The sequence below is a fragment of the Artemia sp. Qi Xiang Cuo genome, chromosome 12 (genome assembly GCF_049724085.1).
Source record: "Artemia sp. Qi Xiang Cuo chromosome 12, ASM4972408v1, whole genome shotgun sequence".
Lineage (NCBI taxonomy): Eukaryota > Metazoa > Arthropoda > Branchiopoda > Anostraca > Artemiidae > Artemia > Artemia sp. Qi Xiang Cuo.
Genome location: NC_142805.1, coordinates 48,076,287 through 48,102,193, shown reverse-complemented (window position 1 = coordinate 48,102,193; position 25,907 = coordinate 48,076,287). Strand labels below are relative to the sequence as shown.

General features: G+C 35.2%; 1 protein-coding gene across 2 annotated transcripts in view; it reads left to right on the top strand.

The window, feature by feature from the left end:
* The window catches only part of LOC148946207 (meiosis regulator and mRNA stability factor 1-like), a 344,665-nt gene that overhangs the window by 2,050 nt on the left and 316,708 nt on the right, over window positions 1-25,907 (top strand). For both annotated transcript variants that reach the window (XM_089098280.1, XM_089098279.1), the window contains exons 2-3: window positions 17,947-18,093; window positions 23,168-23,328. In XM_089098280.1, coding sequence (XP_088954406.1) covers window positions 17,947-18,093; window positions 23,168-23,328 — 308 coding nt within the window. The remainder of the gene's footprint in view (window positions 1-17,946; window positions 18,094-23,167; window positions 23,329-25,907) is intronic.

Genomic DNA, 25,907 nt, shown 5'->3' with positions numbered 1-25,907 from the left:
GTAATACCAAACTAATCTGTACCATAATTAGGCATTAGAACTGTTTGCAGGAAATTTATGGTTTTTTAACTTGTTTTTTTTTCCTCAATGTTTCCTCTTGTTTGTACTTTTGTTGCATAAATTTGTCAGTGTTGCCTGTGCACTTGCAATGACAGTGCAATTAAACAGCATCAAAATTCCTCCTTCTTTACTTCCTCTCCCACCCCCTGAAAGTTTTTATAAGTTGTCTGATTTACAACCACTTCCAAATATTCAATTAGCCTAGGTTATTTCTATATTTTATCAGTAGCCTATATGCACAACTAATTACTGTGCTATAACACAGCATCAAAATTTCTCCCTCTTGTTTACTCCCCCTCCTAGCCCTTCTAATATTCTTCATAAATTATCTGCTTTTTCACCACTTGCAAATTTCATCAGTATGTGCACTTCCATGACAGCACAATTATACAACATCAGAATTCCCCTCTCTTGTATACCCTCTCCCAGTCCCCATAATATTTTTCATAAATTGTCTACTGACTAAAAGTAGAGACCTGAAGGTTGACAGCCTTGGCCATAAGGAAGAGGAGTTCCAAAATGCATCACTAGATATGTTTTGCTGCTACATTTATGGTAGAATATCCAGTACAGTAGTTGGACAGCTCATCCCCTCTTTAGCAGTTAAATCATTGTATAATCTCCATCATATCACCTATAAAGTGGATTGTTTCCTCATTGAATATGTCAAAATCTTCTTAACAAGTATGTGATGAATATTTCAACCATCTAATTTCAGTTATGTTGATTGATAACAGTGGGGCCTAATCTTTGCCACACATTTATAGCTGCAGTAAAATCTTGGAAAATGCTGTCTGATCTTGGACATAGGATTTTAAAGTTAGAATCACATATTCTGATTATAGACATAGTCAACCTTGGGCAGACTTATTTATATATTATTTATTTATTTATTTGAAAATCCATCATACAAAACCAACAAGACAGAGCAGTAAGAGAAAACAAAATAATAAAACAATAAAGACAGCAATTAGATGCTTTGTAAAATACAAGACAAGCAAATATACAAAAGAAACCAGAATAAAAAGAAAAAGACTTCTAAGCAGACAAGTATAAACACACAACCATTTACTATCTAATGTGCCCATTATCTTACCACTGCAAGATATGGCTCCAGTTGCATGACAAATTAATTTTTGAAATTCACAATACTTGTTAATATGGCAATACATGAATCAATTAAACTATAACAAATAAATGCAAATGATTTTTGGGTCCAAGATGGGAGCTGAAGGTGATAAATTATGAAACAATAACACCACCATCTAATTTATATAATATACATGCAAAAAAGAAAAAAAATTCTTCAACATGGTGGGACCTGCTATATATGCTGCAGTACAGTAATGTTAAACAATTGTACAAGAATTAAATTATTATTATTATTAAAGATTATTGAAAAATCTGTCACAATTAAAAAAACAAAAACAAAAGACAACAGACCATAGGAAAAAAAGACAATGAATCACTGCTTAGAATGTGGGACCAATCATTCAAATTCTCATCAATTTTTCAATTATGCTTTTCTATTCGTCTAGCAACAGCAACTTCTGGGGCAGCAACCTTGAATTTTGCAGAATAGCAGAGGTAGATGAATTTTTGCAGAGGTAGATGAAGCAGATCCTTGGCAAAACAAAAGAACATGGATTGGACTTTAATCTTGTCAGTTTTAGTTAGGAATTTCAAGAAGGGTGTAGTGTAGATGATATGGGGAAGGGTAACAGCACTATATAGACTTGCTAGAAGATATTGACTGAATCAAAGTTTACAAGATACAATGGAAGCATAAGGTGCTGAGATTCTGTGTCTGATTTGTTCAAGAAGAAGTTTTCATGGTGAGTCAGATAGAAGAAGCAATGGGCAGGCCTAAGTACATAAGGTAATCTATAGGTTGAACAGAGCTAGATCAAAGCGTGATGGAAGGGGCAGAGGAATTTGTTTTCCAGTTAAAGGACAATATCAGATTTGGAGGAGTTGAATTCAAGCCCACTTTTCTGATATTCTGCATCAAGAATTTCAAAAATTTTGGTGATACATTCAAAAGTTCGACTAACGCTTAGGATGTCGTTAGCATAGCATATCAAGGAAAGGCTTGAAGAAGGCGAAATTAGTAAAGGTGGGCACAAATCTTGTGCTTCCAGAACATAGCTATTAAAGAGGTTGGGAGAGGTTACAGCTCCTTGATTGGCCCCTTTTTTGACTGGGATAAGTTGTTTATGCAGAATCGGGGGTTTCTTATCTGGGGGTAGTGGCAGAGGACATGACATATTTCAGCACAATATATGTAAGACAAATCAGGACTTCATTCTTAGGTAACTGGAGTGACTGTTGGAGGAGGTGAAATGGGACATTAATTTTGCTTAGAATTGAGTCAACCGATTGAGGAACTGAGTTTGGTCAATCTTTGGCCAATCACAACAATACTGCTGTGCTGAGGAATCATGTGCTAGTGGACTAATTTGAGTGAAGAAGGCAAACCAAATACATACATTCATTCAATAGAACCTGGTTATAGTCTACAGTAAGAAGTGAGTTGTTCAAATTCTGCTTCTACTAAGCAGTATCTATGAAAACTTATAGCCCAGTTGACTGAATAATATACAGCAAGAAATCAGTTGTTTCTATCAGGGGACGCTAATCTGCATCTTTAATTAGTATTGTTGGATGAAGAATTTAAAGAAAAGGGAAAAAACTGAAAGAAAAGGGAGGATAACCTTAGGTCAGTGCACAATCACAGAACACAAAATTTTTTAAATCTTCACAAAAAAGTCAGAGTACTAAATTACAGAAAGGAGATCTAAAGAGTGACTACTGTAAATTAACCTGTTTAAAACTGAAACACACAAAATCAGTTAAATTATTGATTTTTTTAAGTACCAGAATTGCTTTTTCTATGTCTATTTTCCTCTTAAAGAGGTCAGTTTTGCTTTGATTGAACTGCACAATCATAGAAGAGGATTTACAATACTGAAATGAAACAAAAAGTAATCAGATTCACAATCTAACAGTCAGGTCAAAGGAAATGTCAGAAAATGTTCATTTGAAAGGTTTAGGTAATACCTTGACAGGTTACCAATATGCACATGATTGGTCAGACTGCACATGAAGAATCATCAACCCAGAATCTGGAAGCCCAAATTCATCAAATTCCAGGAGTAGAAGACTTGTTATGAGTTAACCTAGTCTATCTGCCCTAGCAGTACAGAAAATGCATTTGTGTTCTTAGGATGATTTCCTTTTTGACAACAATTTTAAATACTTCCAACTGCAGATAACAAAGTCAAGGCTCTGATATTTTCTGTTTTAATTCATAGTATAAAATATAACAAATATTTGTTTAATCCATATGCAAATAGTTATGGTCTGTAAGTAGGCCTGATCATCTTCACATGGAAAACCAAACAATTTTAAGCATTGTGTAATCAGAGCTTTAAAATATTTTGTAAAAACAAAAATTTAGTATAGTATCCTGTTTTAAAGAAAATAACACACTTTCAACAGGAGCAGGTGGCAACTCTGGTCTGGTACTTCACCTAGGGTAACACCCCAAGTACTCAGCCAGTGCCTACTCATAGACAGATATCCTGACTAAAGAGTACATTTCCTATATAGGCTATAGACAGGGTTAAACAATTGGGATTGGCTGATTGTTAGGACTAAACTATTTGGGATGGCTGATTGTTAGGACACTTTTTTGGCATGGAGTATCAGGTGTCAATTTGTGGTTGACAGGGCCACATTTAGAACACAGTGCACTGTTCTTAGAATTCACAGCAAGGTGACCACATGACAATTGAAGCAGCAACGTGGTAGGAACACAAACTCTTCAACTGGAAGGCGTTCATATCCCACTTTTATAGATGCTTTCAGAAACATATCAAGATCAGTTCGAAACAGAGAGTAAACTTTAAATGTTTGGGACTTGCCACATTGTACTGTTTTAGTGCATTTGGGGATTAGCTGTTTCAGCAAAATTTTGTCTAAATCTTCTGGCACTTGCTTAATTGCCACAACAAAAGCAGGCTCATTGAGGGAAATGTTGAGCAATGGTTTGGTGTGCTTAACATTTTCAACTATCTGGCCCATGGTTTTCTTGGACCAAATCACAAGTTTCCACTCGTTGTTAGAGCAGCGTAACTTGGGTATATTGTTTGGATTTGGGCACACCTTATTGATGAATGTTTTTTGTTCATTTGGGCCTTTTAAGTCTTCTGGGGGGTTCTTAATTATTGCAGAGTATAGTAGTGAGGGGGGTGTGGACTGAGGAGGCTGAGACTTGTCTAGCAGGCTGATCGGGAAGCAGCTAGCATTTAATATAAATCCAACTAATTTTCTCGAAAGTTCATTTACTTTCAAAACTACTGTGGCATGAACAGACTTGCCGATGGCAGGTACTTCACAAGGACTAAAAATTACAAACTTTGGGATCAGAACATTTTGCTGTGCTGCTGTGACTAGCAACTTGCACATATCAGTAATACTGTCATCTTCCTTGGCATACAAAACCATCCGGGTTTGGATATCCAACTAATTATGAAGGGTCTTTTTAGCTTGTAAAATATTCAAAATAGTATGCATTATATTCAAAATAGTTAATAGCACTATTGACAATCATATCAAGTTTTACACCTTCTGTGAGTGATCTACTCAAAAAGTTAAGAACAGGGCTAAACGCTAATTTTTCAGCCATCTCATTTCGCTTTTAAGCAGCTGCAATCCAAATCGTAATCCATAAATCTAAGTCCAGAGACAGTCATTTGGCCAGTAATGTAATGGTGACATCACAGTAGCAATAATAATTTTATTTAGGTCAAGACCTGTAATCCTTTGCCAAAGATCGCATAATCTGACACACAGGAATAAAGTTCACTTAAAAAGCTTACTGGTTTGTCAATGGAATATCCTAAGACACGTCTTGTGAATCAAAATATTTGCATTTAAATAGGCTAGGCTGTAGGGATAATTTTTGTCTAGTCAAGTCTTGAAAAACCAGAAGTTTTCCAAGATTGCAGTCAGCCAGTCCCAAATAGTTTAGTCCTAACAATCAGCCATCCCTAATAGTTTAGTCCTAACAATCAGCCAATCCCAATTGTTTAACCCTGTCTATATATAGGAAATATACTATTTAGTCAGGATTACTGTCTAAGAGTAGACACTGGCTGAGTACTTGGGGTCTTACCTTAGGTGAAGTACCAGACCAGAGTTTCCACCTGCTCCTGTTGAAAGTTTGTTATTTTTCTTTAGAACAAGGTGCTATACTAATTTTTTTTTACAAAATATTTTAAAGTTCTGATTACACAATGCTTAAAATTGTTTGGTTTTCCATGTGAAGGTGATTAGGCCTACTTGAAGACCATAACTATTTGCATATGGATTAAAAAAATATTTGTTTATGTTTTATACTATGAGTTAAAGCAGAAATTATCAGAGCCTTGACTTTTTTATCTGCAGTTGGAAGTATTTAAAATTGTTGTCAAGTAGGACATCATCCTTAAAACACATGCATTTTCTGTACTGCTAGGGTAATTAGACTAGGTTAACTCATAACAAGTCTTCTACTTTTGGAGTTTGATGAATCTGGGCTTCCAGATTCTGGGTTGATGATTCTTCATGTGCAGTCTGAGGTATTACCCCTGTGTGCAGTCTGAGGTATTACCTGTCAAGGTATTACCTAAACCTTTTAAATGAACATTTTCTGACATTTCCTTTGACCTGAATGTTCAATTGTGAATCTGATTACTTTTTGTTTCATTTCAGTATTGTAAATTCTCTTCTATGATTGTTCAGTTCAATCAGAGCAAAACTGACCTCTTTAAGAGTAAAATAGACCCAGAAAAAGCAATTCTGGTACTTAAAAAAATGAATAGTTATATTGATTTTGTGAGTGTTTCAGTTTTAAACAGGTTAATTTACAGTAGTCACTCTTTAGATCTCCTCTCTGTAATTTAGTACTCTGACTTTTTTGTGAAGATTTAAAAAATTGTGTGTTCTGTGATTGGTCACTGACCTAAGGTTATCCTCCTGTATATGAATTTGCCTGTACACTTTGGTCAGGTGGTATGCATGATGATTTTTTCCCTTTTCTTTAAATTCTTCAACCAACAATACTGATTAAAGATGCAGATTAGCTACCCCCAATAGAAACAACTGATTTCTTACTGTATATTATTCTGTCAATTGGGCTATAAGTTTTCACAGTTACTGCTTAGTAGAAGGAGAATTTGACCAACTCATTTCTTACTGTAGCCTATAACTAGGATCTATTGAATAAATGAATGAATGTAAGTGTTTAATACCCATGAGTGGAAAAACAGATGGAGCACAAAAAAGAAAACAAAATAAAAGAAGCACCAACACTAATTCATCTGACACAAACAAAACAATCAGAAGCAGATACCAACTACTGCTGTAAAACATTGGCCCACAGGTGGGTCTTGAAAGACGAATATTATCATTTATTTAGACAGTGAAAAAACAGGTACAAAAGTCCAGATATTTCGTTCACTGTCCAAATAAATGGATTTATCCCCATTTGAAAGTTTTTTTGTTCGTCTTAGAACGGTAGTGTGGTCTAAGAAAACAACACCTAAATTAAAGGTCTTATGTCGAAAATATGTCGTATATATGGGGAAATGAGACCAACCCAGTAAACTTCTTAAAACTTAACATTTGGTTTGCAATTAGAAGAAACAGATGGCTTTGTCACTTTCATTGGAAATTTTTTTTTTTTACATTTGGGCAAGATTAAATAAGAAAATTTACATGAAGAACTTAGATTGATCTTCATAAACAAACTTTCCCGGAAAATAATCTGGTGAATTATCCGGAAGTTCATTATTTTATGAATGACCTGAAAAGTTACTTATTTTGTTGCATATAAATATGCTAGTTTCAATTTTACTATTTTAGTATTTATACTGAAGACGGTTGCTGTATATGTGACCGAAATATCTGGACTTTTTGTACCTGTTTTTTCACTGTCTAAATAAATGGATTTATCCCCATTTGAAAGTTTATTTGTTCGCTTAGAACGGCAGTGTGGTCTAAGAAAACAACGCCTGATTTAAAGGTGTTACATCGAAAATACGTCGTATATAAACGGGGAAATGAGACCAACCGAGTAAACATCTAAAAACTCAACATTTGGTTTGCAATGAGAAGACACGGAAGGCTTTACCACTTTCATTGAAAATTTGTTTTACATTTGAGCAAGATTAAAGAGAAAATTTACATTAAGAACTTTGAATGAACTTTGTCAATTAACTACCTTTGAAAATAATCCGGGGAATACTCAGGAAGTTAATTATGTTGGTAAGGACCCGAAAAGTTATTTATTTTGTTAAATATAAATATTTTAGTTTCAATTTTACTATTTTAGTATTTCTACTGAAGACGGTCGCTGTATATGTGACCGAAATATCTGCACTTTTGTACCTGTTTTTTACTGTCTAAATAAATGGATTTATCCCCATTTGAAAGTTTCTTTGTTCGTTTTAGAACGGCAGTGTGGTCTAAGAAAACAACACCTAATTTAAAGGTGTTATGTCGAACGTACGTCGTATATATGGGGAAATGAGACCAACCCAATAAACATCTAAAAACTCAACATTTGGTTTGCAATTAGAAGACACGGGAGGCTTTACCACTTTCATTCGAAATTTGTTTTACATTTGGGCAAGATTAAAGAAGAAAATTTACATAAAGAACTTTGAATGAACTTTGTCAATGAACTCTCTCTGAAAATAATCCAGTGAATAATCTGGAAGTTCATTATTTTGTGAATGACCCGAAAAGTTATTTATTTTGTTGCATATAAATATGCTAGTTTCAATTTACTATTTTAGCATTTCTACTGAAGACGGTCGCTGTATATGTGACCGAAATATCTGGACTTTTTTAAATGTTTTTTCACTTTCTAAATAAGTGGATTTATCCCGATTTGAAAGTTTATTTGTTCTCCTGAGAACGGCAATGAGATCTAAGAAAACCACACCTATACTGAAAGTCTTACGTCGAAAATACATCGTATACGTGGGGAAATGCGACTAACCCAATTAATATCTAAAAACTTAACAATTCGTTTGGAGTTAGAAGATACGGAAAGCTTTACCACTTTCATTGGAAATTTGGTTTATATATGAGCAAGATTAAAGAAGAAAATTTACATAAAGAACTTTGAATGAACTTTGTCAATGAACTCTCTCTGAAAATAATCTAGTGAATAATCCAGAAGTTCATTATTTTGTGAATGACCCGAAAAGTTATTTATTTTGTTGCATATAAATATGCTAGTTTCAATTTTATTATTTTAGTATTTCTATTGAAGACGGTCGCTGTATATGTGACCGAAAATTATGGACTTTTTTACCTGTATTTTCACTGTCTAAATAAATGGATTTATCCCCATGTGAAAGTTTATTTGTTCGTCTTAGATTGGCAGTGGGGTCTAAGAAAACAACACCTAATTTAAAGGTGTTATGTTGAAAATACGTCGTATATATGGGGAAATGAGACCAACCCAGTAAACATCTATAAACTCAACAATTAGTTCGCAGTTAGAAGACCCGGAAAGCTTTACCACTTTCACTCAAAATTTGTTTTATGTATGAGCAAGATTGAAGAAGAAAATTTACATCAAGAACTTAGAATGATCAACGTAAATGTACTATCTCTGAAAATAATCCAGTGAATAATCCGGAAGTTCATTATTTTGTGAATGACCAGAAAAGTTACTTATTTTGTTGCATATAAATATGCTAGTTTCAATTTTACTATTTTAGTATTTCTACTGAAGACGGTCGCTGTATATGTGAGCAAAATATCTGGACTTTTGTACCTGTTTTTTCGCTGTCTAAATAAATGGATTTATCCCCATTTGAAAGTTTATTTGTTCCTCCATAATTTTATATATACCATTTTATCACAAGTTTTTTTTTTATCACATTTACTCTAATACTGCTAGTGGAGTATCCGGGTTGCATTGGTAGCTAGCAACCTAGTAAGAGACAAGCGCGTCCAATGTTAAGAAATATAATAACCCATAACTCCTAAAAATAGAGTAAGATCAACACAAAAAGTACACCATTAGAACTGCCTTGCCTGAAACCCCTATATAGGAAACATTATATCCCTTGACTTGAATAACAAGGGAAATATGTTGGCTTGAAAATCAAGAAAAATGGCAGCTACTATAGCATTCTACCTAAATGGCATCTTTTTTATTTTTTTTTTATTTTCCATAGATAGCTTGGCACTGGAACACCATAGAGAGTTGTTCAATGATTCATTTTAAAGGAAATTAATGGGGTTAAACACCTTTTGTAATTAAAACAAATTATTTTTAAAATAGAATCATTTTGTTATGAAAAACTGCAAATTTCATGTTAAAGGTTGATCAATGACGTCATAATCATACGTGGTAGCAAGTCCGTCTTTTACTATTCCAACTATGAAAAAGTCATAGGCCTTTCTCTGTTTATAATTTAATATCAAGCAATGAGCATCTATATTAGAGAATCACAGCTTAAGTTCATCATATTTTTTGTCTTTCTGTCTGTTTTGTATATAAAGTGAATATAATCACAACTAAAAGGTTATTGTACCAATAAAATATGTTTAAATAAAGGTCAACTTGGAAGTCATTAGATAGTTTTTCCACCAGTATATTGTGGTTAATTAATTCAAAAGCTTTTTGCAAGTCAACAGTGATAACATTGAGCGAGGTATTGGGTTTTTTGAGTGTGTTACATATTGTGTCCATAAGGTGAACAAAATAGTGGGTGGTAGATGTAGAACATAGGTTTCCAAATTGTTGCTGGTCAACATTTGGGATTATCATTCAACCACTTTCAACCACTCAGCTAAAAAGCTTTCATATAACTTGGAAAAAACTGTAGTAAGAGTAATGGGACGGACACCATCTAAATCTTGCTTGTTACCTTTCTTTTTTATGGGAGTAATAAAACCTAATTTTCAACAATTTGGGATTTTACCAATAGAGGTAGTTTCATTAGAAAGTAAGGACAAAGGGTCTGAGAGATTGTCTGCAAAGACTTTAATTAGTACAATCGGGATGTCTAGTGGACAAGTACAGCACTTTTCAATTTTCTTTATTTTTGCCTCCGCATCCAAGAGCGAAATATCAGGAAAATTGAGAGAGCACAAATCATAAGGAGTGTCAAAAGAGAGGAGAGGGAAGCTCTGAACTATAGAGGAAAGAAATTTGTTCAGATCATTGGCTGTAACTGAGGGCTCTTCTTGGAAATGTAGATCCATATCATCATGTGTCCTCCCACAAGTTTTTTTTATTCTATTATACCATTGTTTTGGCTTCGTAGAAAATAAATCCTTGACTGAACATTTGTAAGGTGAAGATTTAATTAGAACTGATTTATCTGACAGATTTCGCTTTGAAGATTTGCTCCTGTCATTAATGCCATCACATGTTTGATGGAGGTTTTGAAAATATTCTTTTTTAAAACTTTTGGTTCCACCTGGCCCTCTTGGCTGCCTAATTATAATAGCTCTGGGACCAGTATATGACTTCTTTTTTGTAGTTCACACCTCTTCTACACAGTTCTTTTATTTATGTTAAAAATGTGTTTAATAAATGTATAAAGAACCCAAATGTTGTAAATTATAGAAATAATGAGTGGCGGAAACAGCACGACTCATAAGAGTTGCAAGGTCAGATGTGAAATACCCAAAAGAAGCAAGCTTCTCAGTAAAAATAAAGTCAGTTCGTTTGTGTTTAGGTTGGGCCCCTAAGCAATGACGTCAATTTACGAAAATTTATGAAGGAGCACAAAAATGTTCAAAATAAAGGGATGGGTAATCTAATTGTTTTTTATTGTCATTTTTTTCAGTGAAAATTTCAGAACTAAGTTTTCGATGAAAAATAAAAAAGAAGTATTTTCAAAATCAGTGGGGAGGGGGGGGGGGACAAAAATCATGATTAGTGGTAACATCATTCTTATTCACTGCCAAATAGACGCCATCAACTAGGCAAATATCAGGGCAACAAACATCATTAGAGGCAAAACACTCAACAGGAATTGGTTGCATAAAAAAAACCACTTAAAAGTAAAAAGTAATGACGAAAACAAAATTCATGGGATTGTCGAGAAAGAACTTGATAACCCTCGCAAACAGCAGCTGATCGAAATCAAAAGCAAACCAATTGATATGTCTGAAAGTTATTCCTAGCCTCTGGTTTTCTAGCCGTTCGAAAGGATTGGAATTAAAAGGAGACAAAATTAATGAAAAGTAGAGTTACATTAAAATAAGAAATTTGAATTAATTGTCACAGAAACGTAAATATCAGAAAAAAGTTTTTTAGTCTGTTTGACTTGTATTTTTTAAAATATGCTTTAATTGAAAAAAAAAGGTAGCACAGCTCTCGTTTTCAGTAAAGTGAATTCAGAATTCACACATTTCTCTGTAACAAAATTATGTTTTATGAATTAATTCCAGTTATATTTTTTGTTCTTTTATTTGTGTTGAAAGGTGTTTAATATATGTATAAAGAACCCAAATCTTGTAAACTATAGTAATAATGAGTGGTAGAAACAGCGACATATATGAGTTGCAAGGTCAGATGTGAGATACCTAAAAGAAGCAAGCTTCTCGGTAAAACTCAAGTCAGTTCTTTGGTGCCTAGGTTGGGCCCTACAATGGCTTTTACCGGCCATTTAGACAAAAATTTATGGAAGAGCACAAAAATGTTCAAAATAAAGGGGGAGCTAATCTAATATATATTTTTTTTTTCAATTTTTTTTTCTGTTAAAATTTCAGAAATAACCTTTTTCAATGACAATTCCAAAAGAAAGTATATTTCAAAATCTGTGGGGAGGGGGGGGGACAAAAACAAATCTTGAGAGGTGATAACATTCTCCTTATTCACTGTCAAAATAACTCAGGGCAACATACATCATAAGAAGCAAAAAATTCAAGGGGGGTTGAGCGCATAAAAAAAACAACTGAAAAGTAAAAAGTAATGACGAAAACGAAATTTATGGAATTTTCAAAAAAGAGCTTGATAACCCTCGCAAACAATGGCTGATCAAAATCAAAAGTACGCCAATTGATAGGTCTGAAAGTTTTTCCTAGTTTCTGGTTTTCTAAACGTTCAAAAGCATGGGATTTAAAAAGAGACAAAATTAGCGAAGAGTTACATTAAAATAAAAAATTTGAATTAATTGTCACAGTAACGTAAATATCAGAAAAAGTATTTTAATAAGTTTGACTTGTATTTTTCAAAATATGTTTTAATTAAAAAAAAAGTAGCACAGCTTAAAATGTTTCTTGTTATCGGTAAAGTGAATTCAGAATCCACACATATCGTTTTCAGACACTAGCCTTTAGGGGGTAGACATTATTATTTTATATTATTGGATATTATTTTCCCTGTTTTGCCACTTTTTTTTAATATTTGCCTCCTCCCTCCGTCTCGACACGTCTCCAAATTATGTTGTCGGTTAATCAGAGTTATTTTAAATTACCGGATCTGTATATGCTATGAATCGAATTTACCACACCTTTATGCTCTTATTTACGAAACTACACCACAAGTATTAATCTGGAAAATAAAAACAAAGTATCAAAACCTAATCTCAATGATCCATGACAACAAAACTTGCTAACAAAAAAAAAAAAAAAATTCCTTTATGGAAAACTGCCACAACAACTGGTGGCATCAAATTAAGAAAATTTAGAGGGTGGGAAAATTTATTATGTGAAATCTTAGGCGTGCTGGTAAAATAGAAGTGCTAAAATAGAGTATTTTTCAATTAAAATTACACAAATAGCATTTTTAAAATCTACAGAGGAGTGAAATCAAGGGGACAAATATGCCCTATCTTACCCCTATAACTAATGCCACTAACCAAAACGCTAAGTTTTCTCATAGAAGCCCTAGGTGTGCTCTAGAAACCAATTTTCATTAATTTTAGTTAGTTAATTTTCATTATCTTCAAACTAAAATCACTCATAACAATAAACTTAGCCCTCTATATTAGTGGTTCCCAACCTTTTTCGTTCTGCGTACCCCCAATCAAGGCCCAAGAAGGTTGCGTACCCCTTTCTTGAGTTTCGTTGTTTTATTTTTTTCTTAACTAAAATTAGATTTTCAAAAACACGAGATTTATTGTCATATATGACGGTGCACAAATCTGTAAAAGTACGTACAAAATCAATGGGAAATTTGAGGCCGCTTTTTAGCTAAAATAATATCAAATCTTGGCTCGATGTCACTAACGGCAATTATAAGGTCATTTTGTACACTCAGTCTGTATCTGTATTTGGTTTTGATCAATGACATTGCCGAAAATGACACTTCACAAAGGTAAGCGGATCTGAATGACAACAAAACAGACATGGCGATTTCACTTAGTTCCTTGTATTCTGCTTTCACCTCTAACCAAAACTGGGAAACATTTACATTTTGGAATTTCAGTTCTAAGGCGCGATCACTGGCAAGTTCGATCGGATTCTCTGTAAGCTTGTCACTAAGACCAGAGCTTGAGGTCACGTCTCCAACAAATGGATTTTGGATCCAATCTTGAGTTCTATCTTGGGTCATAATCGATGGGAAATATTACACAAGTTCATCTCACAACTTTGTCAGATGCTCCCGAATACAATCACAGATTGTGTTGAGGTTATTAATTTCACTATCGTTTGCAAACTTGTCAAGGGTCGGAAGACACTAACGCTATTTCTTTGAGCCTTTTCAAGCAAGAACTCCAATTTCTTGGCGAAAGCACACATACATTTTAAGATATACATTTTAAGATAAAAAATTATATAAAAAAAAATTATCAAGGAAAAAAGAGAAGTACTTAATTTTTTCATGCCAAATCAAGCAAAATTCAACAAATTACTCACAAGAAAAACTCACAAGAAAAATAACTCACCTGCATGGACAAACTTAAACTATTTAACTAAGCGGTAAGTCAATAATGCTTTTGCAATGCTTGTAGATGCAGAATCTGTCAACAAGCTGGTCCATTTTGAAGAAACATTAAAAACACTTTATCTATTATAAATGTATTGGCTACAAGTCCAAAACAGCAGCTAGAGAAAATATTTGCAAAAGTGGAAGAATATTTGTTGACTTTTTGTCTACTTGCATAATGTAAAGAAACTCTATAGTAGGATCAAAAGAAGACATATAGGATAAAAAAGTATTGTAAACTCTTTTGGTTGTCTTTTGGAACTTGTCTTTAACTTGGAAAACCAGCCTGTATAATTTTCTGAGCTTTTCTTTCAATGCTGAAATAGTAAGTGTTTCAGTAGCCCTAACAGTTGAGCTGAATAGAAAACCTGTATATTACAGAGAAAGTGATGTGGAAATGGTTATTGGGCCAATGTTGGTAGCTATGGGAGATTGGTGAGATGAACCATAGACAAAAGTTTCAGCTTTCAAGGAGGTGACTTGGAGGCAAATCTCATTAAACCAGAGCAAACTATATCAGCTGCATTTTGAAGAACACGGAAATTATCTGATATTAGAAGAACGCTTTCTGTGTGTCAGGTGGCTAGCATCAGCATAGGGTTGAATCAGATATGGAGGAATATATTCATGAAAAAAGCCTCTCTGATTCCCTACAACTCTACATGGCTGTAAAGGAGACATGGGGCAAAGAGGTAATTTTTAAGGTGAATCAAAGAAAGGAGGAGCTAAATTATGTTATTGAATTGAAGGCAAATAGTTTACCATTTGGGGCAAGAAGAACATTTAGGGAGGAGGTAAGGACATGATGGTCCTTACTTTTGTTCATGAACAGCCTAGATGATTGTGTCACATGCGTTTCCCTATGAATCACTGGCAAGTTAAAACCCCAATACCTCAGCTAAAAAAGAATCAAAGTCTAGGCTGCTCCTTTCCAGTGATATAGAAAGAAGACGGAAATGAACTTCTATCTTCATCAGCAGAGAATTAGGTATCAATCAGTTCATCGTAAACAAACTGTTAGTAAGGAGTAATGTTGAGCACCAGTTAGAGCTGGAAAAAAAGAGTGAAGAAGAACGAATGAAGCTTGCAGAAAAAGTAAAGCAAATATTTGTTGAATTTTTTCCAGCAAGAAAACGATAGAACTTACTTACTTAGAACTTAGGTCCTCCTGAGGCATCTGGGGCGCATAGGGCATCGACGAAGCCTCGGTAAACGTTACGTATTGGCGCTGCGGCAAGTACATCCTCCCACTGGGGTTGTAGTGATGTGTGAGCACTGCGTAGATCATGATCGTACGTGCGTCTGAGCGTGTTTCTCGGTCTTCCCCTCTGTCGACGCCTACGCGGTTGCCAATGTTGAACCTGGTTCGGGATTCTTGAGTCCTCCATCCGAACGACGTGGCCAAGATAACTCCATCTTTTCTTCTTAATCACTTCAGTAATAAGCGGCTGGCCAGTTCTTCTGCGGAACTCAATGTTGCTGACTCTTTGACGCCAACCGATATTCAGTACACGTCTCAAGCACATATTTTCGAAAGCTGTGAGTCTTTTCTCTGTCCCAATATATAGTTTCCAGAACTCACTGGCATACAACAGCACGGACAAAACGTTGCTATTAAGAAGTCGCAGCTCTACTGCAAGAGAGTACTTCTTTGATTTCCAAACTGACTTAAGTTTGTTGAAAACAGCGTTTACCATGCCAATTCTTCTCTTGACCTCATTTTGTCCCTCTCCTGTGTATTCAACCCAGCTTCCGAGGTATTTAAACTCTGCGATTTTTGTGCAGGAGCTCGACTGACGAGCCTGATGTTGCCATTGATATAGTCTTGTCTATGTTGATGTTTAGGCCAACTTTCTCCGCTTTAACGCTCACTTTAGCAAGGAGCTCCTGGAGTCGCTGCTTTGTCATTTCCAGAAGTGCCACAACATCCGCAAAGTCAAGGTGCGAGAGGATTTTATTTCAGACAGTTATTCCGAAGCCAGCCGCTTACTGTTATTCCAGCCGCTTCTCTCAAAACATAATCCATTAAAATTACAAATAAAAAGGGTGATAAAATGCATCCCTGTCGCACTCCTGACATAATTTTGAAGTATCTAGTTATTCCGTTCTTTGTCTTTATGCATTATTCCGTATTTTCATAAAAGGCCATGATCAAACTTATTATTTTCTTGGGGACACCATAATGCTGTAGGATTTCCCAGAGTGTGTCACGGTCCACGGAATCGAAGGCCTTTTCGAAATCAATGAAGAGCATGTATACTTTGTTGGACCACTCATTTGCTTCTTCTATCAGAATCCTGAGCGTGAGTATGCGATCTGAACAAGATTTACCTGTCCGAAAGCCATGTTGCTCTTCTCTCAGATACGGATCGAGTTCTTTCTTTAGTTGTTTGAGCATTACAAATGCTACAACCTTACTTGGTACTGATATTGGGTTTATACCTCGCCAGTTATCGCAGTTAAGAGCATCACCTTTCTGAAATATCTTAACAATTATCCCTTTTGGTTCAGTCGCCAGGGACCTTTTCAAACTGACACACTGTTGCAATCAGTGTTATCCACACTGAGAGGCATGTCCTCATTGATGCCTTGATCATTTACGAAGTTATGCAGTCTTCACCAAATGATCTTCCATTCTTGAGTTTCTTCACTGCAACAAGTATTTCCGCAGATGTTGGGGGATTTTCGTCGATAGAGGCTCAAACGGTAGAGGCTCTCGAAAATTCATTACAAGAAAAAAAGGTTATTTAAAAAACATATGTATTTAAGTATTTCCCAAAAAAATCTGTCGGGCTGTTGGGCCATATTGGTTTTCGATAATGGAATAAAAGTACACTACTGAAGGAGCAAGCTACTGACAAAATGTTGGAAGTAGTCTGAAATTGGCTTAAAATGGATATTGAGAAAAAAGACCTGATCAAAATTCAGCTTGCCCAAACCATGTTGAACGGGTCACCTTTGTTGCACACCAAACAGAAAAAGGAATTGACAGCTATTGAGTATAATCAGGTACTTATACAGAAATAAAGTAATTGCTTGTAACTACACTTCTGGAAAAGTCTACAGGAAGCAAAGCTAAAGCAAGAAAAACAGAAACAAACAGCTGGACCAGGGCCTTATTGGTCCCTGTTTTGGTGCCAGGAAGGTCCCAAAATTCTCTGTTTTTGACTCCTTGAACCTGTGGCAGACCTGTAAGCTTAAATGACAAAACATTGTCCAGATGAAGCCAACGTTAAAACTTGAAACAAACAGATATTACACCAAATATGAGGAGGAATGCAATTCCCGTTAGCATATCGATTTTACATGCCACTGTCAGTTTCGCATTACTAAAAACAGCTTGAATTTTCAGTAGTGTACTTTAATTCCATTATCGAAAAACCAATATGGCCCAACAGCCCGACAGATTTTTTTGGAAGTACTTACATACATATGCCTACCTAAGCATTTTTGAAGTAACACATCAAGTTTTCAGTAAATGTGACAGGTTAGCCGTAAGACTAAAGAATGAGGAACTGGCAGCCTTTTCGTCTATGCTAAATTGCCATCATTGATAATTTTCAAATCGCTACTTACTTTAACCTGAATATTGTTTTTTAAATAACCAAATACACCAGCAAAGTTGGGAAAATTGGAATTCCAGCTCTTTCAAAAGGTACTTATGAATTTCGAAATTTTGGATACTGATTTGACCAATTGTTTAGGTTTAAATGTTTGAATAATTAAGGTGCTTTAAAAACAAAGTGTCATCAACGTTAACCAACTTGCTAAACAAATGTTGCTCAAGGTTTTATTTTTGGATGTTTTGAGCAGACATTTTAAGGAGACATTTTAAGACCAACAGGCCAAATCAATCATATCCAGAAATGGGATTTGTATTAGAAAAATCCCCACTCTTGTGTGTTTTGGTTGATAGATTCTCCTTATTCCAGATTCCCAGAGGTACCAGCACCATTGACATAATAGAAGCTATTCGAAAACGCTTTTGTAGTGACGGTGAAATCGAACTGGAGTTTCAAGTTGTTTGTGACATTCGAAAAGAATCTCCAGCTGTCGTTCAAGGATTGAATAGCTTACAGGTATCTTATATTGGACCTTTTCCCCCTTTTGTCCCTATTTGTTTTCTTTTAAAATTATACCTGTATTTCGCCCATCGGGTATCAAAAGGTCGTATTTCTATAATTGTAAATCTTCGGAAGAGGAAGAAAAACCTCACAACTTTTTATTTCCCCTCTGTTAACCGGAAAACAAAAACGAGTCGATATATATTGATTTCACATATCAATCTTTTTTGTTTCACGGTTATTAGAGGGGAGATATGTGAGGTTGTTTTTTTTGCTCTTCTGAAATTTATAATTATGGAGATGCGACCTTTTGATACCCGACCAACGATTTGTAATCTGTCTTTGGTGGAATAGTCTTCAGTTTGTTAATGGAACTATATAAGAATTGGAAAGGAGAATGCCCTTCAAATACTCTAATCCTGTTAGAAAATTCAAGTTATTTTAGAGAAAAATATTTAAATGATAAATAGGAGTAACCCTCCTCATTACGGATACTGAACTTACAGAATGGTCGCTTTAGGCAAAGAGATTGAAAATTTGATTTGCTTTCTTTGTAATTATTGATACACTGTGATCAAACTTGAGTTCAAAATCAAAATAAACCTAGAGACCTATAGTAACTTGCACTGCGTGAATGTTTATGCCATCCAGTTTATACAAGTAAGTTGGATTAGATTTGTCGAAGTGAAATGTATTACATTAGTCTTGGACGTGCTTATAAACATATCTACTGCTACTACTACTAACAACTCACCGCAGCACCAAGCCGCCTGAGGCCAACACAGCTACGCACGCTCCTTCTCCATCCCACTCTATTCAAAGCCTCCCTTTTTACGCCCGCCCACGAAGTTCCCATTTCCTTTAAATCTTTCTTTATGACGTCCTCCCACCCCAGACGAGGACGACCTGCTTTTCGTTTAGCCCTAGACGGTTGGCCGGAAAAAACAATCTTCTGCAGTCTGTCATCGTTCATCCGCACAACGTGCCCTAGCCACCTCAACCCTTCTTTAATTATAGCCCTAGAGAGCGGTATTGAACCACTTTTTTCGTATAGCCTACTGTTTGAAATATGGTCAGTCAGCCGTGTACCCAGAACAATCCTTAAAGCAATTTCTCTGGAAAACATCTAGCAAATCTCCATCCGTTTTTTGGAGAGCCCACGCTTCATAGCCATATTTGACAACTGCTATCGCTGATTCTTCCAATACTCTAATCTTGATTTCCAGGTTTATCTTTCTATTCTTCCTAACTTTTTTTAACCGTGGAAAAAACACCATGAGCCTTGGCTATTCTACTTTTGACATCTTCACTACTCCAATCGTCTTTACTAATAATACAACCAAGATAAGTGAAGCTGCTCATCTGATGTATCTTTTCATTATAAACTGTGACCTTTTCACCTTAACTTGTTCCTATCCTTAGTGACTTGGTCCTCGTCCTGTCAATATTTAACCATTTCCGAGCGACTTGAACTGACAATACCCCAAACACTTCAATCACTTTGCTTAAAATTTCATCTAGAATGCTTAAATCATCAGCATAATCTAAGTCCAGGAGACTTTTTCCTCCCCATTTGATTCCGTGGTCTCCCATTTTTCATCCGCTTTCGTGGAGTGGTTACAAGTTTACTTTTTTGGTGGAAGTGGACCCCCTTTTATTAAACATTAATTCAAAATTAAACCAAGAGGGTGTGTCAGAACAGAGGCCAGATCCTTAACTATAAAAGTTATATAATTATTCAGTATCTGGAGTTTCACTTGCCTTGCGTGAATGAGGACCTCGTCGACTTGATGTTTGTTGAAGCAAAAATCGACGATGCTGCATCATCAAAATCATCTGATGTTTCTTAAAAATCAACTAATATAGCCATAGTTGATCTGAAATCAGAGAATTTGCTCTTCTTCATCTTCTTCAACATCTTCTTGAATATCTTAGCCCTTGTTATATCAAAGACAGGGCTACTCGTTTCAAGATTGAGAAAAGTGGAGGAGGATGCTGACGACTTAGGTTTTTTCCTTTTGACTTACTTGCAGCATATTTCAGATATGTTGCTGCTGATGCTGTAACACAAACTCTAGTGAATCACGATGTGCTTCGAAAAGAAGGCTCGCTGCTGTATTTCTAGCTTGTTTATGTAACAATAATAAATCTTCAGCTTTAACGCAATGCCTCAAAAATGTATTTTTCACTGGAATTGCATTAAGAATATATTTTGGGAGTGCAAATCTGTTTCTTTTACCAGCAATTAGCTTTAGCTTTGGTATATTAGCACACAAACAGATTTCCAAGATTTTCCTTGTCGGCCAACCGTCTAGGGCCAAACTAAAAGCAGGTCAACTCGGATAGGGTTGGAAGGTGTAGTTTTAAGGGAAATGGGAACTTCTTGGAAGGGTGTAAAGAGGGAGGCTTTGAATAGATCGGGACGGAGGAGGAGCGTGTGTAGCTCTGTTGGCCTCAGGCGGCTTGGTGCGGTGGTGAGTTCTGCGTATTAGTAGTAGTAGTATATAACTCTAGAAGTTTCTAAGAGGTATCTGCATGAATTAAATGATTTTATGAGATATTTCTCCCACTTGAAATTTCCGTGGGATATTCAGTGACACTAGATGACTCTTAATTTACTTGTAATATGCGTTCCAGTGATTATACTCCACTTATGTGTGCTTCACGCTAGCTTGTTGGTAATAAGCGTGACTGCTTTTCTTAATGTTCTATAAATCTAGTATTTTGTATATTATCTGGGGACTTTATTTTTTATCAAATTTGATGTTGAAAGTTCAATGCATTGCCTGAATTGAGCTGGTTCTTTAATATATTGACAAGGGTATAGATTATCAGTACTATTTAAAAACTCGGATTTAAAAGACGGCCTAGATGATTGTTTTATCGATAGTGTAATATCCGTGTTAATCCATGGCTAGTTAGAAGCCCAACTCCAAATGATCTACGGCCATTACGGCCTCACAATAAATAGAATGTACTCGAATCATCTAATGCAGGCTTAAATAATAACATTGGAGAATGTAAATAGCAACAAATTGAACATTATTTATTAGAAGCAAAGAATCCTTTGTGATGTCATATAAGAGCCTATAATGCGTTCTGAAATAGAAGCTAACAATGGATCCGAAATTTAAGACTACAGAACGTCCGATTTGATATAAACGTAAAGGTGATATAAACATTGGAGAACGGTAAACAGCAACAAGCAATGAGTCTCCTCTTTAGGATAGGCCTACAACACATTCTGAAATAAAAGATAGCATTGATATACTGAAATAAAAAAAAATATTGAAATAATGATATAAACACAAATTTGGTATAAACACTGGAGAGTGGTAAATAGCAGCAAGCAATGCATCCCTTATATAAACTACAACACATTCTGAAACAGAAGCATACAATAAGCCTAAAATTTTGAGAATACTATGCACCAGATTATATGTAAACATAAACTGCACGGTTATAATTGTTATTATGTACTAAATTTGAACCTGATAAGTTCTGAAAATACCCTAATGAATAAGCACGATTTTTGGTAGCATTTTGGTAACGACTTCACCAAGATGTTGATTTTTTTTGTGAAATTATGCCTGTAGATTCTTTAAACAGTCAACATTTGTATAAAGTTCTTTGAGGTTGCTAATCCGTTTACTCTTCTGCTTATTTGTAGCTACTCATTCTTTTTTCTTCATGAAAACGATCACTATGAAAAGGCTAGGTTCAATTCCGGTTCTCCATCCACAGTGCTGTTTCTGTTTAGTAATGGAAACACAGAATTGAGGCAGTATTTGTCGGAGATTTTCTGTGCTTGCTATTTGATAGTAAAACACGGATCATGCTCAGTAGGTTTAAAACACCTTTTTGACCTACATTTATCTTTCTGGAACTTTTCAAGCCTTAACAAGAATACGGAATCTAACAATAGCAGTCTTTCCTCATTCATCAACTTAAACTATTTTTCATTTTTCCTTGTTCTTCAGTGCCCCATCTTCAGGGATGCCATATATTATGAGATTTAGCTTTGGCACAATATCACAAAGAGTTCCATTCAGTTTTTCAGCTGGAACAGAATTAAACTTATTTAAACCCTTAATTTCCAATGAATTGTCAATGGTTACATCTTGTCAAAGCTTCAGTGTTTCTTCACTCTTCTGCTCAGCAATGTGGGTTTTCATTTCAGAAACAATGCAGAAACAAACTTATTTCTGCTTTCAGACTAAAAGTCACAGCCGTAGAGAAATGTATGACAGTTTTTTCTCATATTTAACTTTTGCAAGGGATGATTTCATAGACTATAATTTCGACTTATTTCTGCTTTCAGAGTATTTATCATAGCCGTAAAGGGATCTCTCAAAATTTTTGTCACATATTTAACTTTTGCAAGGGAATGTAATAAATGCTATAATTTCATTTTGAGTTAAACTCAGCCCGTACTGTTCAAAGGTGGACAAAAGCCAGAGTGATCCAAGCTGTCAGGTCATACCCACTCATATCCAAACAATATCCAAATATCAAATAATTCACTCGAAATCAGTCATATCCAAACAATTGACGCAAAGCAAAGTCTCGCAGCAATCGCATAACAGCAGGACTATCCTCTTCAAGTTCCAGCCAACACCTCGCACAATGGTCTATGATGTACGGAGATGTACGAATTCATTTTACTGCTTTTGACACAATTTTTTTTTAAAACTTGTTTGATATATTTCACATAATCTAGATTTGACGAGTCTCGGTTGTTAAATTTCTATGGGCATTAGTCTGCGAATGCGTCACCATCCAATTACAAGGCAAAGGCTATGGAGATAAAAGTTATGATTTAAAAGATAAACTAGCCTTCGTTTATTCCTAAAAACATTTCTTGAGATGAATGGTTAGGGTTTCCATCTAGATTCCAGTAAGAAAGTTTCTCTCTTTTTTTAAGTTATTCCAGTAAACTGTCTTCCGCCACATGGACAAGCTTTTCTTCAAAATTAGATTTCTGATTATGTTTTATGGTTGATTTAAATAAAGGATTTCTTAACAAATATATCTGTCAAAGATTAGGCTATTTATACATGATAAATTGTCTTCCTATTTATTTTTTCAGGTGACGGTTGTACACATCGACGCAATTTCAAAGAATGCTGCTGATGATAAATTACGACAACTAATTCGGCGTTTTGGAGATGTCCATGGTGATCGAGCTAAAATTATAGTCCTAACCGGTGACGTCAATTTCTCCACCGACCTTGCGGATTTAAAGCGAAGGTAGGAGATACGAATTAAAAGTGCCATTTGGACCAGGATAAGCTTCAATGGAGATTCATATCTTCTAACTAGATAGCGGGATAGCCTTTGTAAAGCAAATGAATAGTCTATTCTGGGCTACAATATCTTCAAAAAAACTGTAAAATATGGTCTTAAAATTAGAAACAAACAAGTGTAACCACAAAACAGAAGAAACTATGTGAATAATGCTCGATAATAAACAATAGACTAGATAAAAAGATTCTAGTACAAATCGCTATGGAGAATCCTAGAGATGTGATATTCACTTTATTTGTCGCTTTCGAAGTATCGAGACATTTTTCTTCAAAATCAAGACACATTTTTAGAAATGACTATGTCTAAGGCCAAAAATATACGCTTGCTAAATTTGACCCCCCCCCCGCCTCTGTTTGTATTCACAAGTACGATCTTAACTTTCTCATTATTAAAGATTTAGAAGACGGCTAAGTGGAGTTCTTCTATTTTGGGGGGTGGACAAATTTGAACTTTATGAACCTTTTCTTCTGAATTTTAGAAATTTGTTGTGTGTAAGCCTTCTCATCATAATTTTACAGGTATCCTCATGTTGCTAAAATCATGAAAGTCATTGTAAGAAAAGGGAAGAGCAGTATTAAAACCTAAAAGGACAAAGTAACATAAGAAGTCGGTTTTTGAAAGAAAAAGAAATTTAGTATACTGAATAAATGAACCCTAATAAGTAATAAGTAAGTAATAAGGGTTTTTATTTAAATCAAACAAATAAATAAATCAGCCACCAGAAGTAAACTTGTTTAGGCTATACACCCTTCAAAAAAACCTGATATATACAACGCTATCAACAACAACGTAAAAAAAAAAAAAAAAAAAAAAAAAAAAAAAAAAAAAAAAAAAAAAACACGGCACAACCTCCTCCAACTTCGTGCAACTCCTAAAATAAAAAAAACCAAACTACAACTAATTATAACCATTCTCTCACTACCGCCCTCACACAACCACAATAAAAAATAACCAAAATACAACTGAGAGACCACTCAAAAAAAAATCGCTAAGAAATATTATACTCACCAAAACACAGAGATTGTGACCTACTTCTAACAATAGCAATATCTTCTTCGTCTAATAATTTATTTGCTAAACTAATATAAAATCCTGGTCCAACAGGACGAAGAGGGAAGAATAATCTTTGAGTTGAAGCCTGAGGTTGTCTTATCTGGGATGCTGTTCTGGTTGAGTATTCATGGACAGTACATCCAGCCACGAACATTTGACCGAAACATTGTGGCAATAATCCATGCTCATATTTAAACAAAAACAAAGCTAAATAAAATTTAGAAACTCCGTGAAAAGGCAGAATATGTCGTTCAACATACCTCCTTCTCACTGATGCACCTTTTTTTTTTATCACCACAAAGCACTCTAATAGCTGAGTTCTGCATCACACGAAGCGGAAGGAGATGTGTCGGGAAAGTACTCGACCAAACGACATTACAGTACAAAAGGTACGGTGAACAGTAGAAAAATACAAAGACCTTATTACATGACAGGGAAAAAAATTCTTCAGCTTTCTCATAATCCCAAAATTCCTTGCAATCTTACTACTTAACAACTCTATATTGGGGTTTATAACTTAAATATTCATCTATCAGGACACCAAGGTACTTGACAGTCTTTAGTCGCTGGATTGAAGTATCAACAAGTCTAAGCTCATTAATCCATGGATAGTAATTGGGGTTTCTTCCGTAAACTAGAAACTGTGATTTATTGTTATTTAACCTCAGTTTCTTAGCTCTAGTCCATTTCCCAATTTGGTTTATACGCGTAATAAAATTCTCCATGAGTTGCAGTTCCGTCTTCGCTGCCACTGTAAAATGCGCATCATCCGCAAATAGCGCAATAATTAACTTTATGGTTTCGCTAACGGGAAAATTCAGGTCAAACGACAAGCCCTCCACAGCTCCCCACAAGTCATTCATGAAGATTAAAAACAGTGTAGGCCCGAGCACAGACCCTTGTGGTACACCATATTCAACTTTCTTTGTACCCGATACGGCACCTCCAACACTCATATACAAAGAACGATTATGAAGGAAAGACCTTAAAAGGCCTAAGAACGCACCACAAAATCCACAATTATCAAGTTTTGCAAGCAGAATACCATGATAAACCGAATAAAAGGTCTTCACAATATCGAGGAAAACTGAAGCCGTTTCCAACCAGCATCCAGGATATCATTTACGAGCGTCACCAAAAACAGAACTGCCTGATCCGTCGATATTCTTCTTCGGAATCCAAACTGGGTTGGACTTAGAAGTCTCCGTGATTCTAGAAACTCAACCGTTCTAGCATTTATCATCTTTTCAAACACTCTACTTAACACTGGGAGAAGAGATATAGGTGTATAATCATGGAAAGAATTCTTATCACCACCTTTGAATAACGGAATAACTTTAGCCGACTTAAAGCAATCAGGAAAAATACCACATTTCATACACTGATCAAATAGGTACACCAAATGCTCTGATACAACTGGAAATACATGCTTCAAAACTTTTAGGGAAAAATAATCACTACCTGCTGCA